Source organism: Rattus norvegicus, chromosome 2, assembly GCF_021556685.1.
Source record: "Rattus norvegicus strain SHRSP/BbbUtx chromosome 2, alternate assembly SHRSP_T2T, whole genome shotgun sequence".
NCBI classification, from domain to species: domain Eukaryota; kingdom Metazoa; phylum Chordata; class Mammalia; order Rodentia; family Muridae; genus Rattus; species Rattus norvegicus.
Window position 1 is genome coordinate 249618588 of NC_141535.1, and position 20587 is coordinate 249639174.

Genomic DNA, 20587 nt, shown 5'->3' on the forward strand with positions numbered 1-20587 from the left:
TAATGCTATATTGTGCCAGTTGTGTCTTTGTTCACATTCATGGTACTTTTAATTATTTTAATGAAACTCTGAGATCTTGGTAGTTTTCCTATTATTCTCTTAACCATGGCAATTGATGTTACATCGAAAACTACTATCATAGAAGTTCCATCTAGGTACACTATGTCAATGGAAATAGAAATAAAAATATAAGTAAAAGTTGAATCATTTATACTCACTTAGAAATGGGATTGACACTGGCTTCAATAATGGTTAAACACTTACAGCACTTTATGTTTTCTGGAAATTCTTGTACACCTAAAAGGTTGAAAAGAAGAGAGTGGTATGAATTCATGAAGATATCCCAGCAAAGCATGTTGAAGCTCTGGCTCCTACAGTGGAAATACACAATTAAAACCCCAAGTTTGGATCTAGACTCCATGTAGGGCAAACATTCGTGTAACGAAGATAACAAAATATAATAAAGCCACACGAAAGAGAGGCATAAACATAATATTCCTAATAAAATCAAATGTTAAATAATGCTTTAGGATAGTAGAGCTGGAAGTCGCATATGAAGATAAGGATAGATAAAATTGTATTTGGATCTTTTCTAACTCTCAGGAATGAAAATAAAAGCAGCTTAATGATAATATTTGTTGCAAAGAGTTTGACTGTAAAAACAGCATCACACATCCAATGTTTCAAACTCCATTTTGCAGGTGAGATCATGAAATTGTATGAGCTCTCCTCTAAGAATATCCCAAGGCCTGTTCTGAGAAACTCTGGGCATTTTTTTGTGTTTAGGCTGGTTTCAGAGTTAGGCTGAACTCGCCTTGTAATAGAAGAAAGTTCTTATTAGAGCTTTCTCTGGTCACTAATTATATAGGAGCATTGAGTTTTATAGGCAAAATGGCATGTTTGGTTTTAAAATTGGGCAGTTTTATTATTCACAAATAGCAAACGGCATTAACCAACATTTATACTCCAAATGAGGACACTATGTTGATAAGTCTCCAATGTATTCATTTCAGTGAATGTACCACAAAGTCTAACTTGATTGTGTTCACAAAATTAATGACAAAAGCAAACATCAGCCCTGCATTCTGAATTCAAGTCCTCTTAGAAATGAAACTTTTATATCACAGAATTAATCAAAAGTGTGTCAACAAATTATTAATTACTTGAAGAATTTAAAATGCTTTCTTGAGTGCAAAGATCCCAGTACCACATACATGAGGTGTGATGATACCTGCCTGCAATCCCAGCAAACTTCTGAGGTGGTGACAGGAAGGCTTGGTTACATAGTAATTCAAGGCTAGCTAGGTCTACCTTAGCCCTGGCTCAAAAGAAAATAAAAGGCCTTGCTCTAAATGCTTAATTATTTGAGAAGCAACCTTTGTTACTGATTTATTCTTTGTACATATTTTGCTTCTGGTGTTTCATTTGACCATCATGCTTGTTTGTTCTTCTACTAGGGAACAGGATGTATAAGGGAATAAAGACATCTGAGACAAATAAATTTATCATTTCTACCTGGCAAAAAGCAGGGGTGGAGGGAGGTCAGAGTGTCATGGATTTCAGATTAGGAGGTTTAATTTCTTCCTTTTACTTTTGCTTTCCTGTCTGAAGCAGACAGGATAATTCAAATAAAGTCATATCATATTATCAGGCACAGGTATGCACACACACACACACACACACACACACACACATACACACACACACACACACACGTTTGCATGGGTTCATTCACCATTAAGCCAGAGATTCATACTATATGTGTTCTCCAATCTTTCTCCATCTTGTTTTTGAGTCAGCATTTTCCATTGAACCTGAAAGTCACCTATTTGACCAGATCTTAGGTATCCTCCTGTCTCCACCCCATCAGTGCTGGAAACATAGCATGACATCATACCTAAAATTTTAAGAGGATGATGGGGAACTGAACTCAGGGTTTGACAATTATTTCATTTTTCCAGCCCCTTACAGAGGCTCTTAAGTTTGTAGTTAAAATGGCTTTCAGCTTTCTCTAATGATAAAGGTTTATGGAGTAAAAAAGGATACAAAAGGAGTGTCATTAAAATCTGTCTTTAACTTTAAACTATATCTCCAAATATGAAAAGGCATATTTCTTTCTGTACAGAGCTTAGGTGTGGAACCCAAATATAGTAAGATTCTCATCCCATTACTAAACTCTGAACTTTACAACATAGAGCATAGATTCCCAAGCCTGTAAAGAGATACCACTCAGAGGATCCTAAACTGAGATTTCTGTGACATAAAAGTTATCTTTCTATCTCACTTTCCTGATGTTTGCTTTGTTTTAAGTTTTGCATGTCCCATCTAATTTCTTACCCAAACCCAGGTCTAAATACCATCCATATAGAGAAATTTAAATTCTAGCATTTGCAGGAGGATTTATTTAACTACTTTAAGCCCCTAACATCTTACTGCCTATTGTTAGCTTGTGTTACATCTAAAATTAAATGAGTGTAGAAAAAAAATAACAACAGGAAAAAAGCCAACAAAACAAAACACTACCATGCATGATTATGAGTTAAAGAACTTGATACTTTTCTTTTAATATATCTTTAGTTCTTAAAGAGGGTCCTCCATCATCCAACAGGATTTCTTGAGTACTTATTCTGTTGGGAAGTGCTGAACTTTGAGGAGACAGTTTGGAAAAGATAGGGAATTCTTTTAATTTGTGGAGCTTATATTTTGTTAGGTGAATACACACAATAAACACAATAATGTTTTATCAATGAGAAGTATCACAAAAATAACAGTTGAATATTAGATAAATGGAATGATAGAGAGTTAAGGATGACCCCAGAATGTTTGGCTGGATGGCTCAAGAGATGGAATGACTTTTTGCTCTGATGGGAACATGGTATAGAAACTAAATTTTAGTGGGCATCTTTAACTACTGGTTGAAACTCAGTAAGAGAAGCCAGGATGGTCTTTGCTTATAAACTTAAAGTTTAAGAGAGAAGAGCAGATAGCTGTCTCCTGAGAGGCTCAGCCACAGCATGTCAAATACAGAGGTGTGTGAACAGCAAGCTGTTGAACTGAGAATGGGGTTCCCGTTGGAGGAATTAGAGAAGGGATTGAAGGAGCTGAAGGGGCTTGCAACTCCATAAAAACAACAATGCCAACCAACCAGAGCTCCCAGGGACCAAACCACTACCCAAAGACTACACATGGACAGACTCATGGCTTCAGCATATGTAGCAAAGGATGGCCTTGTTGGGCACCAATGGGAGGAGAAGCCCTTGGTCCTGCCAAGGCTGGAACCCCCAGTGCAGGGAAATGTCAGGGGTTGGGTGGGAAGAGGAGGTGGTTGGGGAGGGGGATCACCCTTATGGAAGAAGGGGAGGGGGATGGGATAAGGGGCTTATGGCCAGAAAACCAGAAAAGGGAATAACATTTGAAATGTAAATAAAAAATATCCAATAAAGACACAGAGAGAGAGAGAGAGAGAGAGAGAGAGAGACAGAGAGAGAGAGAGACAGAGAGAGAGAGACAGAGAGAGAGAGACAGAGAGAGAGACAGACAGAGGCAGAAAGAGACAGAGACAGAGACAGAGAAGAGTAGACAAACTTAAGAATTGTCCATTCAGGTCTAGAGAAGTGGCTCAGCAATTTAAAAGCACACTCATGCAACCTAAGTTCAATTCCAATTATTCATATCAGACAACTCACAAACATCTGTACCTCTGATTCCAGGAGAATCTGTCTCCTTGTCTCTGTAGGCATCTATACTCATATGTATATACCCACAAAGAGACACAGACACAGACAGACACAGACATAGAGACAGACACAAAACACAGATACAGACCCAGATACAGACACACAGACACAAATAGACACACACACAGACACACAAAGACACACATAGACACAAACACATGTATATGTATTGACACAAAGATACACACACTCACAAACACACACATATATATATACATGGAAATAAAATAAAATAAAAAGAAATGAGAATTTAGTTATATAAATAATATTTAAACTACGAAACAGTATCAGCACTGATGGAATCAGTATACAAGATAATGAAGATGATAAGAATTCAGCTGTGATGCCTTCCACAATGAGGAAGAGTTAACACAGGAGACCAAACAAGAGGTTTAGTAAGATGTTGGGACAAAATGAAAGCATTGAAACTTAGAATTCAAATGGAGAAGAGTGTTCAGGTTGAGAGATAAGATGAACTAATTCAGATGATGTTGATAGTTCATCAAAAGAGAACCATGAATGGCTAGTGTACTTAGTAAGGTAAAAAGCCACTATGATCTTGAAGCAACCAATGGATGTAATGAAGATTAAAGAATGGGGTTTGGCAGAGCTTCCAGGGACTAAGCCACTACCCATAGATTATACATGGACTGACCCTGGGCCCCAACCTCATAGGTAGCAATGAATAGCCTAGTAAGAGGACCAGTGGAAGGGGAAGCCCTTGGTCCTGCTAAGACTGAACCCCCAGTGAACGTGATTGTTGGGGGGAGGGCAGTAATGGGGGGAGGATGGGGAGGGGAACACCCATATAGAAGGGGAGGGGGAGGGGCTAGGGGGATGTTGGCCAGGAAACCGGGAAAGGGAATAACATTAGAAATGTAGATAGGGGACACCACCGGAACCTGAAGGAAACAGACCGGATAAATAGTTCTCTGCACCCAAATCCCGTGGGAGGGAGAGCTAAACCCTCAGAGAGGCAGACACGCCTGGGAAACCAGAAGAGACTGCACTCTGCATACACATCTCGGACACCAGAGGAAAACACCAAATGCCATCTGGAACCCTGGTGCACTGAAGCTCCCGGAAACGGCGGCACAGATCTTCCTGGTTGCTGCTGCCACGGAGAGCTCTTGGGCAGCACCCCGCGAGCAAACTTGAGCCTGGGGACCACAGGTAAGACCAACTTTTCTGCTGCAAGAGACCTGTCTGGTGATCTCGGGACACACAGAGGCAGAATTCCTCTAGGACCGGGCACTTCCTGTGTTTACCGGAAGTCCCACACCCGCGGATCCCGGCCCGCAGCAGCTCTCTGCTCCCAGACACCTTGGGAGAGAGACCCGACCACCTGGTCAGGTGGGCACTCCTGAGGCTGCAGAGCGGAAGAGACCACCAACACTGCCCACCCCTGCCCACATCCCTGGCCCAAGAGGAAACTGTATAAGGCCTCTGGGTTCCCGTGGGGGAGGGTCCAGGAGCGGCAGGACCGCTGCCTCTGAGACACCGCCGGAACCTGAAGGAAACAGACCGGATAAACAGTTCTCTGCACCCAAATCCCGTGGGAGGGAGAGCTAAACCCTCAGAGAGGCAGACACGCCTGGGAAACCAGAAGAGACTGCACTCTGCATACACATCTCGGACACCAGAGGAAAACACCAAATGCCATCTGGAACCCTGGTGCACTGAAGCTCCCGGAAACGGCGGCACAGATCTTCCTGGTTGCTGCTGCCGCGGAGAGCTCTTGGGCAGCACCCCGCGAGCAAACTTGAGCCTGGGGACCACAGGTAAGACCAACTTTTCTGCTGCAAGAGACCTGTCTGGTGATCTCGGGACACACAGAGGCAGAATTCCTCTAGGACCGGGCACTTCCTGTGTTTACCGGAAGTCCCACACCCGCGGATCCCGGCCCGCAGCAGCTCTCTGCTCCCAGACACCTTGGGAGAGAGACCCGACCACCTGGTCAGGTGGGCACTCCTGAGGCTGCAGAGCAGAAGAGACCACCAACACTGCCCACCCCTGCCCACATCCCTGGCCCAAGAGGAAACTGTATAAGGCCTCTGGGTTCCCGTGGGGGAGGGTCCAGGAGCGGCAGGACCGCTGCCTCTGAGACACCGCCGGAACCTGAAGGAAACAGACCGGATAAACAGTTCTCTGCACCCAAATCCCGTGGGAGGGAGAGCTAAACCCTCAGAGAGGCAGACACGCCTGGGAAACCAGAAGAGACTGCACTCTGCATACACATCTCGGACACCAGAGGAAAACACCAAACGCCATCTGGAACCCTGGTGCACTGAAGCTCCCGGAAACGGCGGCACAGATCTTCCTGGTTGCTGCTGCCGCAGAGAGCTCTTGGGCAGCACCCCGCGAGCAAACTTGAGCCTCGGGACCACAGGTAAGACCAACTTTTCTGCTGCAAGTGACCTGTCTGTTGAACTAAAGACACAGGCCCACAGGAACAGCTGAAGACCTGTAGAGAGGGAAAACTACACGCCCGAAAGCAGAACACTCTGTCGCCATAACAGGCTGAAAGAAAACAGGAAAACAGGTCTACAGCACTCCTGACACACAGGCTTATAGGGCAGTCTAGCCACTGTCAGAAATAGCAGAACAAAGTAACACTAGAGATAATCTGATGGCGAGAGGCAAGCACAGGAACCCAAGCAACAGAAACCAAGACTACATGGCACCATCGGAGCCCAATTCTCCCACCAAAACAAACATGGAATATCCAAACACACCAGAAAAGCAAGATCTAGTTTCAAAATCATATTTGATCATGATGCTGGAGGACTTCAAGAAAGACGTGAAGAACTCCCTTAGAGAACAAGTAGAAGCCTACAGAGAGGAATCACAAAAATGCCTGAAAGAATTCCAGGAAAACATAATTAAACAAGTAGAAGCCCATAGAGAGGAGTCACAAAAATCCCTGAAAGAATTCCAGGAAATCATAAATAAACAAGTAGAAGCCCATAGAGAGGAGTCACAAAAATCCCTGAAAGAATTCCAGGAAAACACAATCAAACAGTTGAAGGAATTAAAAATGGAAATAGAAGCAATCAAGAAAGAACACATGGAAACAACCCTGGATATAGAAAACCAAAAGAAGAGACAAGGAGCTGTAGATACAAGCTTCACCAACAGAATACAGGAGATGGAAGAGAGAATCTCAGGAGCAGAAGATTCCATAGAAATCATTGACTCAACTGTCAAAGATAATGTAAATCGGAAAAAGCTACTGGTCCAAAACATACAGGAAATCCAGGACTCAATGAGAAGATCAAACCTAAGGATAATAGGTATAGAAGAGAGTGAAGACTCCCAGCTCAAAGGACCAGTAAATATCTTCAACAAAATCATAGAAGAAAACTTCCCTAACCTAAAAAAAGAGATACCCATAGGCATACAAGAAGCCTACAGAACTCCAAATAGATTGGACCAGAAAAGAAACACCTCCCGTCACATAATAGTCAAAACACCAAACGCACAAAATAAAGAAAGAATATTAAAAGCAGTAAGGGAAAAAGGTCAAGTAACATATAAAGGCAGACCTATCAGAATCACACCAGACTTTTCGCCAGAAACTACGAAGGCCAGAAGATCCTGGACAGATGTCATACAGACCCTAAGAGAACACAAATGCCAGCCCAGGTTACTGTATCCTGCAAAACTCTCAATTCACATAGATGGAGAAACCAAGATATTCCATGACAAAACCAAATTTACACAATATCTTTCTACAAATCCAGCACTACAAAGGATAATAAATGGTAAAGCCCAACATAAGGAGGCAAGCTATACCCTAGAAGAAGCAAGAAACTAATCGTCTTGGCAACAAAACAAAGAGAAGAAAAGCACACAAACATAACCTCACATCCAAATATGAATACGACAGGAAGCAATAATCACAATTCCTTAATATCTCTCAATGTCAATGGCCTCAACTCCCCAATAAAGAGATATAGATTAACAAACGGGATATGCAACAAGGACCCTGCATTCTGCTGCCTACAGGAAACACACCTCAGAGACAAAGACAGACACTACCTCAGAGTGAAAGGCTGGAAAACAACTTTCCAAGCAAATGGTCGGAAGAAGCAAGCTGGAGTTGCCATTCTAATATCAGATAAAATCAATTTTCAACTAAAAGTCATCAAAAAAGATAAGGAAGGACACTTCATATTCATCAAAGGAAAAATCCACCAAGATGAACTCTCAATCCTAAATATCTATGCCCCAAATACAAGGGCACCTACATACGTAAAAGAAACCTTACTAAAACACACATTGCACCTCATACAATAATAGTGGGAGATTTCAACACCCACTCTCATCAATGGACAGATCATGGAAACAGAAATTAAACAGAGACTTAGACAGACTAAGAGAAGTCATGAGCCAAATGGACTTAACGGATATTTATAGAACATTCTATCCCAAAGCAAAAGGATATACCTTCTTCTCAGCTCCTCATGGTACTTTCTCCAAAATTGACCATATAATTGGTCAAAAAACGGGCCTCAACAGGTACAGAAAGATAGAAATAATCCCACGCATGCTATCGGACCGCCACGGCCTAAAACTGGTCTTCAATAACAATAAGGGAAGAATGCCCACATATACGTGGAAATTGAACAATGCTCTACTCAATGATAACCTGGTCAAGGAAGAAATAAAGAAAGAAATTAAAGACTTTTTAGAATTTAATGAAAATGAAGGTACAACATACCCAAACTTATGGGACACAATGAAAGCTGTGCTAAGACGAAAACTCATAACGCTGAGTGCCTGCAGAAAGAAACAGGAAAGAGCATATGTCAGCAGCTTGACAGCACACCTAAAAGCTCTAGAACAAAAAGAAGCAAATACACCCAGGAGGAGTAGAAGGCAGGAAATAATCAAACTCAGAGCTGAAATCAACCAAGTAGAAACAAAAAGGACCATAGAAAGAATCAACAGAACCAAAAGTTGGTTCTTTGAGAAAATCAACAAGATAGATAAACTCTTAGCCAGACTAATGAGAGGACACAGAGAGTGTGTCCAAATTAACAAAATCAGAAATGAAAAGGGAGACATGACTACAGAATCAGAGTAAATTCAAAAAATCATCAGATCCTACTACAAATGTCTATATTCAACAAAACTTGAAAATCTTCAGGAAATGGACAATTTCCTAGACAGATACCAGGTACCGAAGTTAAATCAGGAACAGATAAACCAGTTAAACAACCCCATAACTCCTAAGGAAATAGAAGCAGTCATTAAAGGTTTCCCAACCAAAAAGAGCCCAGGTCCAGATGAGTTTAGTGCAGAATTCTATCAGACCTTAATAGAAGACCTCATACCAATATTATCCAAACTATTCCACAAAATTGAAACAGATGGAGCCCTACCGAATTCCTTCTACGAAGCCACAATTACTCTTATACCTAAACCACACAAAGACACAACAAAGAAAGAGAACTTCAGACCAATTTCCCTTATGAATATCGACGCAAAAATACTCAACAAAATTCTGGCAAACCGAATTCAAGAGCACATCAAAACAATCATCCACCATGATCAAGTATGCTTCATACCAGGCATGCAGGGATGGTTTAACATAAGGAAAACCATTAACGTGATCCATTATATAAACAAACTGAAAGAACAAAACCACATGATCATTTCATTAGATGCTGAGAAAACATTTGACAAAATTCAACACTCCTTCATGATAAAAGTCCTGGAAAGAATAGGAATTCAAGGACCATACCTAAACATAGTAAAAGCCATATACAGCAAACCAGTTGCTAACATTAAACTAAATGGAGAGAAACTTGAAGCAATCCCACTAAAATCAGGGACTAGACAAGGCTGCCCACACTCTCCCTACTTATTCAATATAGTTCTTGAAGTTCTAGCCAGAGCAATCAGACAACAAAAGGAGGTCAAGGGGATACAGATCGGAAAAGAAGAAGTCAAATATCAGTATTTGCAGATGATATGATAGTATATTTAAGTGATCCCAAAAGTTCCGCCAGAGAACTACTAAAGCTGATAAACAACTTCAGCAAAGTGGCTGGGTATAAAATTAACTCAAATAAATAGTAGCCCTCCTCTCCACCAAAGAGAAACAAGCCGAGAAAGAAATTAGGGAAACGACACCCTTCATAATAGACCCAAATAATATAAAGTACCTCGGTGTGACTTTAACCGAGCAAGTAAAAGATCTGTACAATAAGAACTTCAAGACATTGAAGAAAGAAATTGAAGAAGACCTTAGAAGATGGAAAGATCTCCCATGCTCATGGATTGGCAGGATCAATATAGTAAAAATGGCCATTTTACCAAAAGCGATCTACAGATTCAATGCAATCCCCATCAAAATACAAATCCAATTCTTCAAAGAGTTAGACAGAACAATTTGCAAATTCATCTGGAATAACAAAAAACCCAGGATAGCTAAAACTATCCTCAACAATAAAAGGACTTCAGGGGGAATCACTATCCCTGAACTCAAGCAGTATTACAGAGCAATAGTGATAAAAACTGCACGGTATTGGTACAGAGACAGACAGATAGACCAATGGAATAGAATTGAAGACCCAGAAATGAACCCACACACCTATGGTCACTTGATTTTTGACAAAGGAGCCAAAACCATCCAATGGAAAAAAGATAGCATTTTCAGCAAATGGTGCGGCTTCAACTGGAGGACAATAGGTAGAAGAATGCAGATCGATCCATCCTTATCACTCTGTACAAAGCTTAAGTCCAAGTGGATCAAGGACCTCCACATCAAACCAGACACACTCAAACTAATAGAAGAAAAACTAGGGAAGCATCTGGAACACATGGGCACTGGAAAAAATTTCCTGAACAAAACACCAATGGCTTATGCTCTAAGATCAAGAATCAACAAATGGGATCTCATAAAACTGCAAAGCTTTTGTAAGGCAAAGGACACTGTGGTTAGGACAATACCGCAACCAATAGATTGGGAAAAGATCTTTACCAATCCTACAACAGATATATCCAAAATATCCAAAGTATACAAAGAACTCAAGAAGTTAGACCGCAGGGAGACAAATAACCCTATTAAAAATGGGGTTCAGAGCTAAACGAACAATTCACAGCTGAGGAATGCCCAATGGCTGAGAAACACCTAAAGAAATGTTCAACATCTTTAGTCATAAGGGAAATGCAAATCAAAACAACCCTGAGATTTCACCTCACACCAGTGAGAATGGCTAAGATCAAAAACTCAGGTGACAGCAGATGCTGGCGAGGATGTGGAGAAAGAGGAACACTCCTCCATTGTTGGTGGGATTGCAGACTGGTAAAACCATTCTGGAAATCAGTCTGGAGGTTCCTCAGGAAATTGGACATTGAACTGCCTGAGGATCCAGCTATACCTCTTTTGGGCATATACCCAAAATATGCCCCAACATATAAAAAAGACACGTGCTCCACTATGTTCATCGCAGCCTTATTTATAATAGCCAGAAGCTGGAAAGAACCCAGATGCCCTTCAACAGAGGAATGGATACAGAAAATGTGGTACATCTACATAATGGAATATTACTCAGCTATCAAAAACAACGGCTTCATGAAATTCATAGGCAAATGGTTGGAACTGGAAAATATCATTCTGAGTGAGCTAACCCAATCACAGAAAGACATACATGGTATGCATTCATTGATAAGTGGCTATTAGCCCAAATGCTTGAATTACCCTAGATGCCTATAACAAATGAAACTCAAGACGGATGATCAAAATGTGAATGTTTCACGTCTTCTTTAAAAGGGGAACAAGAATATCCTTGGCAGGGAAGAGCGAGGCAAAGATTAAAACAGAGACTGAAGGAACAGCCATTAAGAGCCTGCCCCACATGTGGCCCATACATATACAGCCACCCAATTAGACAAGATGGATGAAGCAAAGAAGTGCAGGCCGACAGGAACCGGATGTAGATCTCTCCTGAGAGACACAGCCAGAATACAGCAAATACAGAGGCGAATGCCAGCAGCAAACCACTGAAGTGAGAATAGAACCCCTGTTGAAGGAATCAGAGAAAGAACTGGAAGAGCTTGATGGGGCTCGAGACCCCATATGTACAACAATGCCAAGCAACCAGAGCTTCCAGGGACTAAGCCACTACCTAAAGACTATACATGGACTGACCCTGGACTCTGACCACATAGGTAGCAATGAATATCCTAGTAAGAGCACCAGTGGAAGGGGAAGCCCTGGGTCCTGCTAAGACTGAACCCCCAGTGAACTAGATGTTGGGGGGAGGGCGGCAATGGGGGGAGGGTTGCGAGGGGAACACCCATAAGGAAGGGGAGGTGGGAGGGGGATTTTTGCCCGGAAACCGGGAAAGGGAATAACACTTGAAATGTATATAAGAAATACTCAAGTTAATAAAAAAAAGTCTATAGTTGGTATTATATTAAATGTGGAAAAGCACAAATTATTTCTCTTAGGATTAGGAACAAGAGAAGGGTATTCCATTATTACCATTCTTATTCAATAAGGAACTAGAAATCTTAGTCAGGGGTAAAAATTTGTTATAATAAAAACAGTATAAAATATTGCTAAAGAAAAGAAATGTAAATAGGAAATACTCAAGTTAATAATGAAAAATCTGAAAAAAATAAAAATAAAAAAAAGAATGGGGTTTGGCTTAAAAGTGGACAGAGAGTGTCCATGTAGATAATACAGATAATACAGAAATAATCTGTCTAAATTCATAGTTGTGAGGGAGACAGGTGGGAGAAAATAGCAGGAGGCTTTTGTGCTTTTACTTTAGGTCTGAACAAATACTACAGAGTCAGGAAAGCTGCTGTGATGGCCTGGGGGTAGGCAAGAGAGCATGATCCAGCTGTGGGGAGACAGTTGGAGACCAGCAAGGGTGACTTTCCTGGACCAACTTGCAGCAATCAGGCAGTATATGGCAGAGGCTGGGTGGAGGAAGAAAGTATCTCCTGAAAGGTTCAGATTTCTCAGTGGTGTATGTGCAGCCCAGATGAACATGGAGATGGCAAGCTACAGGTCTGGAGCTGGAGGATAGAGGATATGTGATCATCCTCACACTGGGGAGAATGAAATGATTGGTGAGGAGCAAAAGGCTACACTTCAGATTGTGATCACGAATTCTGTAATACCAATGCATGTGACTGGCTCTCCACACCTTCCATTCAGTAATAAGCAGAAAACTGAATTCGACCAGGCTGTAGTTTTGCTGAACTATAGGCAGTGAGTAGAGACAGAGTGTTAAGAAGGTCTACAGAAGAACATAATGGTACCTAACCACAGAAGTTGAATGACAGAAAGAGGAAAGAAAAATTTCAAGACTGGCTAGGATGTGGCATAGGAGAAGACAGTGTTATTAGGGACTGGTACATTTGACAGGGTTAAAGATGGCAGGAGCTAGTAGTGAAAGATCTAGAAAGACCATGATATAGTCAGACACTGGGATTCATTCATGTTCGTTTCCTAGGTTATACCCATAAAAACATGACAACTTAGCAAGTGCTCGTTAAATTGCCTATAAATTATATTTCACATCAGGAGTTTGAAGCATTGAACTGAAATATATTTCAGACATGGAAGGAAACACTTGATTTTGGTGTGGAGGATATATATTTTTAATTACCTATATTAAGATGAAAGGATAATTGTCTCTTTTCAAACAAACAGAATACAACAGATTTTATAAATGTCAAATTTAAATGATTTAGTGTCCCTTCAAATTTATAAGACATGTTTCTTATAAATTTTTACACAAATGAATGTACATAATTATGGAGGTGTATATTGAATGATTATGTTTCTGAATTACACACAAACATGCCAAATAATTAACTATGTGGTACAAGTGCTAAATGCTAGGAAAAACTACAGTGATGTAGCTTATATAATAAAACAACAGAAACACAGCTACTAAAACATTTTCATCTACATTTTAATTGTTGCCAGTCCTTGAAATTGTAGATTTTTATTCTTAGGAGAACACAGGCATGTTATTTGTGTGCTGAACAAGTTGTATTAGACTCGGAGGAGTAAAAAATGAACTGTATAGAGAAAGATGTTATATGTACTTTATTTCATTCTGAAGAAATTTAAATAAAGTATCATCCTGGATGGTCAGGATGTGGAGAAAGAGGAACACTCCTCCATTGCTGGTAGGATCGCAGACTGGTACATCCATTCTGGAAATCAGTCTGGAGGTTCCTCAGAAAATTGGACATTGCACTACCTGAGGACCCAGCTACACCTCTCTTGGGCATATACCCGAAAGATGCTCCAACATATAAAAAAGACACATGCTCCACTATGCTCATCGCAGCCTTATTTATAATAGCCAGAAGCTGGAAAGAACCCAGATGCCCTTCAACAGAGGAATGGACACAGAAAATGTGGTACATCTACACAATGGAATACTACTCAGCTATCAAAAACAATGACTTTATGAAATTCATAGGTAAATGGATCGAACTGGAAAATATCATCTTGAGTGAGGTAACCCAATCACAGAAAAACACACATGGTATGCACTCATTGATAAGTGGCTATTAGCCCAAATGCTTGAATTACCCTAGATGCCTAGAACAAATGAAACTCAAGACGGATGATCAAAATGTGAATGCTTCACTCCTTCTTTAAAAGGGGAACAAGAATACCCTTGGCAGGGAATAGAGAGGCAAAGTTTAGAACAGAGGCTGGAGGAATACCCATTTAGAGCCTGCCCCACATGTGGCCCATACATATACAGCCACCCAATTAGACAAGATGGATGAAGCAAAGAAGTGCAGGCTGACAGGAACCGGATGTAGATCTTTCCTGAGAGACACAGCCAGAATATGGCAAATACATAGGTGAATGCCAGCAGCAAACCACTGAACTGAGAATGGGACCCTCATTGAAGGAGTCAGAGAAAGGACGGAAAGAGCTGAAGGGACTTGAGACCCCATATAAACAACAATGCCAAGCAACCAGAGCTTCCAGGGACTAAGCCACTACCCAAAGACTATACATGGACTGACCGTGGGCTCCAACCTCATAGGTAGCAATGAATAGCCTAGAAAGAGCACCAGTGGAAGGGGGAGCCCTTGGTCCTGCCAAGGCTGTACCCCCAGTGGACAGATTGTTGGGGGGAGGGCAGTAATTGGGGGTAGGATTGGGAGGGGAACACCCATATTGAAGGGGAGGGGAAAGGGTTAGGTGGATGTTGGCATGGAAACGGGGAAAGGGAATATATTTTAAATGTAAATAAGAAATATCCAATTTAATAAAGATGGGAAAAATAAAATCAGCATATTTCAAATACTGTTATGTTCGCTTATTCTGAGCAACAGCCATGAAATCTAGGATTTTATCTGCTGTGGGATATAATTTCTACCTATACATATTCATCAATGCGGTACTTTAGACAGGGCAATTTGCATAGGATTTGATGTAAATTTAACTCTCCTCAGTGTGTCAGCAAGAAGAAATTAGAAGTACTGTCTCATTGGGGGGGGGGGTGATGGGAGAGCTATAGAGTGACTCCAGCATATTCCTATCAACCTGTCCTGCTTGGTGTGGACAACGCTGCTCTTTATTCTTATAAAAACATTCATTACTCAGTATGGATGAGCTCATGTGAGCACAGGAAATGTAAATTGATCAATTAGAATCATTCAAAGAAGATAACTTGGAATTATTTTTCAATAATTATAAGTGTAATAAATGAAAATTGATATATAAGGACATAGAGTTTAATTTTACCCTATGTTCCTATTACAAATTACTAAGGATATGTGGCACATCAGGCAACAGTTGGTACAACAGACTGTAGAGGGTAAGGAGTGATAAGGAGACGTCAGAGGGCAGTTTGTAGTGTTCTGGAATGTCAAAGTGGAGGGCATGTATCTTTTGGGTTAGTGAATTAGAGAAGCAAGCGGGGGATGCTTTGTGTTCTACTCCTGTGGAGATGAAGGAGGTACTCAGAAACCATGCATGGGAGGCCTGGGTTACTTGCGAGTGCCTGCCTCTCTCAGTGGCATTGCATGGATAGACTATGTAATGGTCTGGTAAAGTTATCAGTAAATGGTTACAATCACGCAACAGAATCTGCCTCTGGGACAGATCTTGGGAAAATTCTGTGAAGTTGCTATGACCTTGATGCATAAGTGTATTCATAGAGGATTGCATGTAACTTGGTCCAATGATTGACACTGACTCTGCGTTTCCTTTCTTTACCCGAACAGGGATTTTGAGTATTTCATGAAATGGACTATTTAATAATATTATTTTGTATTTAATGTTATTTCAATTCTCTCTTCATTTTTAGTAGACTGCTTTACCAAGCATTACACCCACATTTCTGAGGACAGTATAAGGTTCAGCTCCTATTCACAATAGACCAGAAGTGCTGCATGGTAGTGGGGACTTAAAATGGTGCACATAAGATCAATTTCATTCTCTTCTAATTATTTGAAAGGATTTACAGACCACATATTTTTGCAAAGGCCATGCTGTGACCCTAGGAAACCTCATCACTGCCTGACAGAACCCAGAGTGCACTTCAGAGGGTGAGGGTGTGGCCTTCTTGTCCTGGTTTTAGTTGCTGAACACAGTTGGAAGTACTGTTGACATGTTCCCGGTTTCATGTCCCTATGAAGACACTAGAGTGGTGCTGAGCTGTGGAGGTTACAGGAAATGCCACTTTGCTTTTCATTATCATGAAGTTATTTAATGGAGTAAAGAGACTGGGATTTTATTAGAACCTCCATGGACAGAAGAGATTCTATAGATAGGAAAAGTAGACTTAAAGCACGAGAGAGTGATTTTTAATATGTTATGCAGTAATGCTGTTGAAGTAAGAAATTTTATAGGGCAGGGTACCAACAAGCACCATTATTGCATATTGATCATGAACACATGTTGACATTTCTCCATAACCCATTTAAAGTATCCCAAGGTAGACACTTCCCTGAGAATTTACAGCATAGACAACTGCTGTTTCTCTTTTTCAATATACTCAAAGGTTTAAAGTTTTTTTTTTTAAAAAAATTAGTTAACTGCTTCCTCCTGTGATTCTGGAACAGAGAGTTCCCCTTTCTTCCTGCAGATGGAGAATGTGATTTATCCCATGTTTTGCGAGTGCTTCAGGAAGGGGCGGAATAATTGGCACATCACTAACACACATAATAACCCTTCAACTATGATTGCCTCTCATTATAACTAACAATAGTGATTTTGCCCACCATGGCGCTGCTCACATCCATTCATGTATAGAAGTAAGTTTTAGAGGATGAGAGGAAAATCCACTTAATTGCTGGAGAATTAGGAAGCACTTTCAAATTAATTCATTTTCATTAAAATCCTTATATTATGGTGTCATTGTCTCTAAGAAGCTATGACAAATCAGCAATCAGACTTGAAAATCACTAATTAAATTGTATCATCGTTACCTAACTTTGCCATATAAAACAATTACTCTACAATGGCTATGCATCAGCTCCAAGCAGACTTAGACTATTTATTCAGAGACTACAATATCATGAAATGCATTCCTCTCTGACTTGTATTGACTTTATTTCACTATTAAATTCAGGTATGAGGGTGTGTTAGGGTTTCTGTTGATGTTATGAAACACCATGACCAAAATCAAGTTCGGGAAGAAAGGGTTTATTTAGCTTACACTTCTATGTTTCAGTCCATAACTGAAGGATGTCCAGACAGGGACTCAATTAGGGCAGGGCTTAGAAGGAGGAGCTGATGCAGAGACCGTGGAGGGTTGCTGCTTACAGGTTTTTGAAGCCTGCATTCTTATAGAACTCAGGACTACCAGCCCAAGGATGGTGTCTCTCTCAGTGGGCTAGCTCTCCTATCAGTAATCAACTAAGAAAATGCCCTACAACTGGATCTTTTAGGTTTTTCTCAAGGGAGGTTCTCTCCTTTCTGATGACATTTCTTGTGTAAAGACATAAAGTGAGCTAGCACGGAGGGCAAAAGATGGCAAGTGCATTTGGATGGACAATGAGTCCCTGCACACAATCAGGGGATTTATTATTGCTGAGAAAGAAAGGCTGGTTTATAAAAAGTGTGGACAAGTTCTTGTTTTTCTCTGGTAACTCAAATAACAAAGTTTTATTACAACTAACAAAAGTTTGCTAGAAGGTCAAGGTTAATAAACTTATTTTTATGAAAAAGGAATGCTCTTTTTAATTGAAGACAAGAAACTGGGACCTCATTTTCCAGTTCACTGCCTTTCAGTTAATTGAATATTTTTATTATACCTTGTAGGTAAATATTCTATGAAATGGGTTCTTTTAAAATTTATTTTGTAACTGAAAGATGAGAACATAAAACTTTCCTATTCGACAGGAATCCTGTGATACTCCGATGCATGTGTACACTAGGCAACCCTGAGAGTAGTTTACACCTGCCTATCTCCTCAAACATTTATCATTTCATTGGTAAACTAATTTCTTCTTAATTTTTTAAACATCTCATGCTTTATCACACCCAATCACCATCCTGAACAGTAGAGCTGAGAATGCTCAGTCTGTGAGACTATAACTTAAGCCCCACTGGTAGCCATCTTCTCATCCTTTCAGTGCTTTGACTATGTAAAAATTAGGAGCACAATATATTCATCAATATGAGAAGCTGACAGTAGTGGATGTAGTGTACTATTAGTATATCCATAACCTACACCCACCTTCAGAGAATGTGCATTTTCATTACAGCCACATTTTGAACATTGCCAATGCACTTGGTTACAATGTAAAAGCCAATGAATACTGTAGAAGAGACCAGGGAGATGTCACCTGGACAATCAACAGCAAGTAAACCATCTGACAGATCCTTTATCTTGGATAAAATGAGTGAAGAAGACAATGCCTATGACTTTACCACAGATTATATATAGCCTTCTAAATGTTCAAGTGTGCTCTGTACAGTGTTTCTAGATTGCTTTGGTATGATATAAAGTGTAAATCTTGTGAATATGTATCATGTTCTAAATTAAAAACAAAATAAAAAGTGTTTGTATAAAAAAAAGCCAATGAATAAAAAGAAATTAACATCATCCATACCATTCAGACCTGCCTCTATGAGGGTGCTTCCCCACCCACCCATCCACTCCTGCCTCAGCGCCCTAGACTTCCCTCTACCCTGGGTCTTCGACCCTCCACAGGACTAAGGGGCTCCCTTCCTAGTGATGCCAGATAAGGCAATTCACCACAGCATATCCAGCTGGAGCTATGAGTTCTCCCATGGGTACTCTTTGGTTGGTGGCTTAATCCCCGGAAGCTTTGGGGGTCTGGTTGGTTGATATTGTTGTTTTTCCTAAGGGGCAAACTTGAGAATATCATCCTGAGTGAGGTAACCCAGTCACAAAAGAACACACATGGTATGTACTTACTGATAAGTGGATATTAGCCAAAAAGAAGCTCGGAATACCCACAATACAACTCACAGACCATATGAAACCCAGGAAGAAAGAAGATCACACCAAAGTGTGGATGCTACAGTCCTACTCAGTAGGGGGAAAGAAAATAATCTCAGTAAGTAGAGGAAAAGAGGTGGGAGGAGAAAGGAGTACTGATTCAGATGGAGGGAGGAGATGGGGGAGAAGTACAGAGGATCAGGAATTTGAAAGGCGTTGTGTAGCAGTGGGGGAGAGGGAGCTGAGGGTAGCCACTAGAAAGTCCTGGATGCCAGGGACCCAAGAGGTTCCTAGGACCCAACATGGAAAACATTAGCTGAAATAGCCAACAAAGGGGAGAAAGACTTAGTAGAGACCATATCCAGTGGATAGGCATAGCCCCTGGTTGAGAGATGGGGCCACCCACCTCAAAAATATTAATCCAGAATTCCTCCTGTCTAAAGGAAATACAGAGACAAAGAATGGAGCAGAGACTGAAGGAAAGGCCATCCAGAGACTGCCCCACCTAGGGATCCATCCCATCTGCAGACACCAAACCCAGTCACTATTGCTGATGCCAAGAAGTGCTTTCTGACAGGAGTCAGATATGAGTGTCTCCTGAGAGGCTCGGCCAGAGCCCTACTGATACAGATGAGGATGGTTGCCGCTAACTGTTGGACTGAACAAGGGACTGCAATGAAGAGTTAGGGAAAAGACTGAAGGAGTAGAAGGGGTTTGCAACACCATAGGAAAAACAACACCAACCAACCAGACCTTACCAGAGCTCCCAGGGACTAAAGCACCAACCAATGAGTACACATGGAGGAACCCACGACTCCAGCCTCTTATGTATCAGAAGATAGCATTGTCCAGCATCAATAGGAAAAAAAGCCTTTGGTCCTGTGAAGGCTTGTTTCTCCAATGTAGGGTAAGGCCAGGGCATTGAGATGGGAGGAGGTGGATGGGAGTGGGACCATCCTCATAGAAGGAGGGGGAGGGGTATGGGAGAGGAGAAAAAGGGAATAATATACGAAATGTAAATACATAAAATATCCAAGAAAAATAAAACTTAAAAAAATGAAGAAAGGAAGAGAGTACAGAATGTTTCTACTAAAACTCAACAAGATACTGTAATAGTGAGAACAGGAGCAACCAGGCAGGAACAGTTTAGCAAACTGAAACAGGCTGAAGAACTGGAAGACTGGACAGTCAGTGGTGAGAGATGCTGTTGAGTATCACTGAGAAGCAGGGCTTCCACTGCTAGCATGCACATGACCACTCATTGCAACCATCTGTAATTCTAGGCCCAGGGGATCTGATGCCCTTTTCTGACCTCCCTGCATGCATGTGTCACATAGACACAAAACACTCATACAGAAAATAAAACAAAATAACTTCAAACCTTTTGAAGAACAATATATAAAATGTGGTAGTATGTTACAGAAAATTTAA

The 20587-nt window shown here is 41.0% G+C and overlaps 1 protein-coding gene across 7 annotated transcripts in view; it reads right to left on the reverse strand.

Moving 5' to 3' along the window:
• Positions 1-20587, reverse strand: part of Lrrc7 (leucine rich repeat containing 7) — a 479249-nt gene that overhangs the window by 226612 nt on the left and 232050 nt on the right. For all 7 annotated transcript variants that reach the window (XM_087614691.1, XM_087614685.1, XM_087614702.1 and 4 more), the window contains 1 exon segment: positions 219-297. In XM_087614691.1, coding sequence (XP_087470817.1) covers positions 219-297 — 79 coding nt within the window.